The sequence below is a fragment of the Littorina saxatilis genome, linkage group LG5 (assembly GCF_037325665.1).
Source record: "Littorina saxatilis isolate snail1 linkage group LG5, US_GU_Lsax_2.0, whole genome shotgun sequence".
NCBI classification, from domain to species: Eukaryota; Metazoa; Mollusca; class Gastropoda; order Littorinimorpha; family Littorinidae; genus Littorina; species Littorina saxatilis.
Genome location: NC_090249.1, coordinates 5,371,393 through 5,378,179, shown reverse-complemented (window position 1 = coordinate 5,378,179; position 6,787 = coordinate 5,371,393). Strand labels below are relative to the sequence as shown.

The window sequence follows — 6,787 nt, the reverse complement described above, 5'->3', positions numbered from 1 at the left end:
AAACAATTGGCATTGATTGTTATCAAGGATATCGTTGTCAAAGACAAAAGTCATCCACACCAATAAATACATCACGCATTTGAAATCGAAAGCGAAAGTAACCATTCGACAAAGGGAAGTTACTCCTATATTCTTGTTTACGTCTTTTGCGGCCCTGCTTGCCAATGTTCCATGTGACCTCACGATACATATTACTTCCTTTTCGAAAAGTTTGAAAGTAAGTTCAGACAGAACTTCTGTGTTGTTCCGCTGACCCCTTCAAGTATTCTGTGTCGGTCTTATCGTTAAAATCACGTCTGTACGATTGAGGATGTCAGATTATTCCGCCAAGATTATTCTCTGAATTAATGGAAGGGCGCTGGTTCTGTGCGACGCTTAGTTTTCGAGATGATAAGTATTTGGTGTGACTGACGAAGAACAGTCCTGACGTCACATTCCAAATAAGCACGACTATTGCAAGTGGAAGCCGCTGAGATTGCATTTCTTCGGGAGGTTTCCGCTAAAATAGATATTACACGATTTGCGCGAAGTTGCAGTTGAGAAGCAGACGATCTCTGAGATCTCTGTTCCTCTCGTGATAACGTTATTTTGTATGATAACGATTCACTTGCAAACTAAAGTATACAATTGGTGTGTCAGTGGTAAATGTAAAAAAAAAAGTGTAATACAGACAAAGCAAACAAATTTTTCTTGTGAAAATGTTGCGTTGTGCGGGTGTTTGGGTGGCCACGTGATGTACACAAAACAAAGTGCAGGACGGACTCTGCTCTGTGCTGTAACACTGGCAAGTTCAAAATACGAGAAAAACGATTTTGTTATGCGGTCAGCCACGGGGGATGTATGTATTGTAAAATAAGTCTTGTATTTATCACCGTACTCAGGCCCTGTTTTTTTTTCGTCACACCTAAAGCCGTTATTTCTTGTAAGCGACGCAGCATTAAATTGTGCCCGGCCGCTGTGTTCGAAGAAACCCGTGTACTAGAACACTTACATAAGTAACATCTAAAGGTAAAGGCATGTACTGTATGTATTACTATCAGTACTCGTATTCATTTTCGTGTTACCGAATATGCTGCTCTCACCTTTGCCCAGGCTTTTCCATGAGATAAGACACGGTTTGATTAATAACAAATATACTTCCTGGCAGTGCTACAACTGAATTAGACAGGCCGGGTGCATGGCCATTAGTTTGGCTGAGTACAAACTGACACCAGTGTCATAACTGCAAAATAAATTCATCACAAAATGTGTAGCTCTGCACAGGAAGCATGCAGCCATTGCACTTGCAGGGTGTTGATTTTGAGGGTAATGTTGAACTTTAGCGTCATAAACAGGGATCGCGTTTACCAGTAATTTCCGGTATTTTACCGATTGAGATTCGTCAGTACCGATGAAATAAATGGGTGCTCGGGCAGACGTACCGATTGTTAATTGGTTTTGACCGGGTTAAAAAAAAAAAGTGAAAATAAAATCCTTTATAAAGAATCCATGGTCTGTACGAGAGAGAGAGAGAGTTGCATGGCTTGTTATGACAGGTGTCATGTTAATTGATACAATGTTCCCATTGTCTCATGGGAAACAAAATGATGAGGCTTGGTGTCGCGCAAGATTGTGTTAACGAAACTCAAAAATGAACCGCATTTATTCCACAGAAAAGGTCTGCGTGTCAATGGCATTGATAAAAATTGATTAATCATTGTGTGCCTTTGACTGGTTGCCTTGACTGGTTGCCTTGGCTGGTTGCCTTGGCTGGTTGCCTTTACTGGTTGCCCTAACTGGTTGCCTTGGCTGGTTGCCTTGACTTGTTGCCTTGGCTTGTTGCCTTGACTGGTTGCCTTGGCTGGTTGCCTTGGCAAGTTGACCTATTTTCGTGAGAGCATTTTGGTCAGCTCATGTTGTCATACCAGTTTGAAAAATATCTAGCGTGATCACTGCGTAAATTCATAGCTAACACATTATGTCACAGTGATAGTATGAATGACTGTCATGTTTATTTGGCAGACGACAGAAGTTCCTAATTTGTAAAGTGTTTGAATGACTTAAAAACTTGATACGACAACCAAAAGTTATTTTGCATTTGATTAGAATGTTTGCAGCCTAGCCCGGCGCATTTTTTACTCGCCCCTGGCGACCGGGCGGAGGATTTGGCCATCCCTGATGTTACATGTGAAGAAAATAATTCCAGGAATATCAGGAATAGTGCAAAGTGCACATTTTGTGCATCTTTCAGTTTTACTTTTGGAACCTTAACTATTGTGTTGGCGTTACATTTGAACTATCTACGAATCTAGTATCCTTTTTTTTTAAGTCTGTGAAAAGGAATGTTTTCAACGCGGTACCTTAGAAATAGATCTGCAGTTAAATCACATTCACAGGTTGTCTTCTTCTTCTGCGTTCGTGGGCTAAAACTCCCACGCACACTCGTGTTTTTTGCACGAATGGAATTTTACGTGTATGACCGTTTTTTACCCCGCCATTTACACAGGTTGTATTTGACAGGTTACTATTGTTCAGTTTTATCTTTTTATCGTGAAAATCATTACAGAAACTGCAGAAGTTAAACAATCATTTTATATGTCAAGCTTTTTTCATTTTTATAAATGTGTGTGTGTGTGTGTGTGTGTGTGTGTGTGTTTATTTACAGAACAGAAATTGCTGGAAATGGACACAAATAAAAGATGTGATGGTTGACCTCTTAACCACCATGGAAGTACCACACTAAAAAAGTAAATCAAGCCAAGGTTTGCTCTGACATGCTCTAAGAAGTAGGAAAAGACTTCAATGTACTGATGGCATCGCAAAAGAAACACAGCAATGGCAACCAACCTAACAACCGACCGGCAACGCAACAGTATTTTTACGGGCGCATCACGCGCGAGGAAGCGGAGAAGCGTCTGCAGGAGCGGGGGGCCCAGGAGGGACTATACCTGCTGCGGGAAAGCATCAGCCCCATGGGGAACTATGCTGTCAGCATCTGCCATAAGTCCAAGTGAGAACAATTGGTTTTCCAGTGCTGTTAAATGTTATCTCTTTATTTTAACCCTTTTTACATTTAGTCAAGTTTTGACTAAATGTTTTAACATAGAGGGGGAATCGAGACGAGGGTCGTGGTGTGTGTGTGTGTGTGTGTGGGTGGGTGGGTGGGTGGGTGTGTGTGTGTGTGTGTGTGTGTGTGTGTGTGTGTGTGTGTGTGTGTGTGTGTGTGTGTGTGTGTGTGTGTGTGTGTGTGTGTGTGTGTGTAGAGCGATTCAGAGTAAACAACTGGACCGGTCTTTATGAAATTTTTCATGAGAGTTCCTGGGTATGATATCCCCAGACGTTTTTTTTATTTTTTTCGATAAATGTCTTTGATGACGTCATATCCGGCTTTTTGTAAAAGTTGAGGCGACACTGTCACACCCTCATTTTTCAATAAAGTTGATTGAAATTTTGGCCAAGCAATCTTTGACGAAGGCCGGACTTTGGTATTGCATTTCAGCTTGGAGGCTTAAAAATGTCATTAAAAATCTGAAAATTGTAATTAAAATTATTTTTGTATAAAACGATCCAAAATTACGTTTATCTTATTCTTCATTATTTTCTGATTCCAAAAACATATTAATATGTTATATTCGGATTAAAAACAAGCTCTGAAAATTAAAAATATAAAAATTATGATTAAAAACGACGGGCGCAGTGGCGTGGTGGTAAGACGTCGGCCTCCTAAGCGGGAGGTCGTGAGTTCGAATCCCGGTCGCTGTCGCCTGGTGGGTTAAGAGTGGCGATTATTCCGATCTCCCAGGTCAACTTATGTGCAGACCTGCTAGTGACTTAACCCCCTTCGTTTGTACACGCAAGCACAAGACCAAGTGCGCACGGAAAAGATCCTGTAATCCATGTGAGAGTTCGGTGGGTTATAGAAACACAAAAATACCCAGCATGCCTCCCCCGAAATCGGCTTATGCTGCCTGAATGGTGGGGTAAAAACGGCCATACACGTAAAAATCCACTTGTGCTAAAAACATGAGTGAACGTGGGAGTCTAAGCCCATGAACAAAGAAGAAGAAGAAGATGATTGAAATTAAATTTCCGAAATCGATTTAAAAACAATTTTATCTTATTCCTTGTTCGTTCCTGATTCCAAAAACATATAGATAATATATGTTTGGATTAAAAACACGTTCAGAAAGTTAAAAAGAATAGAGATATAGAAAAGCGTGCTATCCTCCTCAGCGCAACCGCTACCGCGCTTTTCTGGATTGTTAATTTCACTGCCTTTGCCACGAGCGGTGGACAGACGATGCTACGAGTGTACGGTCTTGCGGAAAAAATGCAATGAGTTCAGTTTCATTCTGTGAGTTCGACTGAGCTTGACTAAATGTTGTATTTTCGCCTTACGCGACTTGTTTTTCTTGTTTTCAACATCTATATTTTAACAGTGCATCACCGCATGACTGTGACAAGGGATACTCTTCTTTTGTAAAAGACATATGTATCGATTGGACATTGGATTTCCCTTCTTTGAGTCATGTGACGTCAGAGGCCGACAAAACTTTATAATTTGGTGTTTCAGGTTGACCGAAACTTTAAAGGAACTTCAAAACACACGTCATGCGTGTTTGATTGCATGTGTGTGTGCTGTTCAATGTCAAAACAACAACAAAGTCAGTACATGACATGTGTTTTGTAGTTCCTTTGAAGAACGCCCAAATATGAAGCTTATATGTGTTTGATTCATGATTGCATGTGTGTGTGCACAGGAGTGTGTGTGGGCTCATTCAATTGTCAAAACAACAACAAAGTCATAGTACCTGAAAGGAATTCGATCGATACGTAGAGGTTACATGCCGAGTCTCAGTGATTATCAAAAATAATGGTCGAAGTTAGCGGATCATGAAAAATGCGAGCTTTAGCGAGCTTTTTCATGACCGCGAACTGAGACCATTATTTTTTATAATCACTGAGACGAGGTGTGTAACCTCTTTATTCCTCCTTTCTTCAGTTATTCAAAGAAAAGAGGAGTTTTTTTGCGAAAGTTTGATCGAATCCTATTCTCTCAACCAGTCAACCTGCGCAGGCGATCGATTAATGCGCGGTTGTATAGTTCCGTGCAAATCATTCCATTCTGTTAACACTTCTTGTCAGTTTTCCTATTTTGGGCTAAAATCAAGTACACGGATATGCTGTTATTCCGCTGTGGCGGCAAAGGCAGATATTGTGTGTTCTGTATATGTTTTGGTATCGTTTAGGATAATGTTTTTTCGTCAAATGGGACTAGCAGACGAACTTTTGCACCCGTGTTCCAACGTTAAAAACTGTATGAAGTTAAGTTTTCTGGGGAAAATAGTGTATGAAACCGCTTTATGTTGTTTAAATTGATGAGATGTGTGCATTTGGTTGCGTGTGATCTGTTTATTAAATGAAATATTGTTGAAAACTGACCGTCGGATTGCAGTCTGTTGTCGAAGAAACTGAGTGAAAAGAAGGGGAACTACTCTTGTCGCTAGACAAAGTATGAGTTACTTGCCTTGGGAAATTGCTTGTGATGAACGTCTGATCTAGACTCAGAAAACAACCGAACTCATGGATTTTATATGGAGATTCATGTGTTCAGGCCTGTAGTTGTTAATTTAGATGCGGTATGTTTGTATTGTTTGCTCCAGAGATGTATACTTCGTACGTTAGAGCGTTCGGAACTTTTCAGTCGAAAAAAGTAGTACCGAAACAGAACAGCTTCTCAACCCATTGCACTATCGAGGATTCAGGCTGTTGCTGGGTCGTTATTTGTTTGGTTGCTGGGTCATTATCGAAAAATAACTACCCCTACAAGTTTACAGAGGTAAAGAAGCAGAGGGGGGAATAAATAAATGTTATTTGCGTGTTTGACCAAAATATGACATTTTACACAGATCTCGACAGTCATTGTTCACCTCGACCGCTAGCACGGTCTCGGAGAACAATGACTGTCTCGATCTGTGTAAAATGTCATATTTTGGTCAAACACGCAAATAACGTATAGTATACAAAATTACAATATCGATTTTTAAAAACCAAGACATCTCTTTTTGACCCTCTCTGTTGAAGTGAAATATCTGACCTCAAGAGCAAACCATTAAAGTTCAAAGAGATGTGTATAACAACGTAACTATTCTGCATGTCACCAGAGGTAGGTGACAAAAAATGTCAAGAATGAAGTGTATTTTGATGACTTCAACCTATATTTGCAGTAGAAAGTTAATGAATGGTAAAGTCACCACTGGGCTGTGCAACTATCGGTATCATATATCATTAAGTACAGGGATGAAAGTTCCCATCACAGGGCTCCTCAAACTGTGTGTCCCTGTGCACTTTACACACTAGAAACCAAATACAAACTGCAATCAATTCTTGGAGGGGTCCAGCAAAACACTGAGCCTAAAAAGAGCAGGTCCGGGGACGCACTAAATTTGTCATGATTTGTGGTGTTTTTGACTCACATGCGAAGCAAAAGTGAGTCTATGTACTCACCCGAGTCGTCCGTCCGTCCGGAAAACTTTAACGTTGGATATTTCTTGGACACTATTCAGTCTATCAGTACCAAATTTGGCAAGATGGTGTATGATGACAAGGCCCCAAAAAACATACATAGCATCTTGACCTTGCGTCAAGGTCGCAGGGACCATAAATGTTGTCTAAAAACCAGCTATTTTTCACATTTTTCACATTTTCTCTGAAGTTTTTGAGATTTAATACCTCACCTATATATGATATTAGCCCCATCTTTTGATACCAGTTTGGTTTACCTTGCTTCAAGGTCAAGGTCACAGGA

At 40.4% G+C, this 6,787-nt stretch overlaps 1 protein-coding gene across 2 annotated transcripts in view; it reads left to right on the top strand.

The window, feature by feature from the left end:
* The first annotated feature begins 151 nt into the window (after window positions 1–151).
* LOC138966152 (tyrosine-protein kinase SYK-like) overlaps window positions 152–6,787 on the top strand; it is a 36,571-nt gene continuing 29,935 nt past the window's right edge. Inside the window, exons 1-2 of one of the 2 annotated variants that reach the window (XM_070338272.1) lie at window positions 152–217; window positions 2,645–2,989. In XM_070338272.1, coding sequence (XP_070194373.1) covers window positions 2,790–2,989 — 200 coding nt within the window. In that variant the 5' untranslated portion in view covers window positions 152–217; window positions 2,645–2,789. The remainder of the gene's footprint in view (window positions 218–2,644; window positions 2,990–6,787) is intronic. The other variant, XM_070338273.1, reaches the window with a different exon arrangement.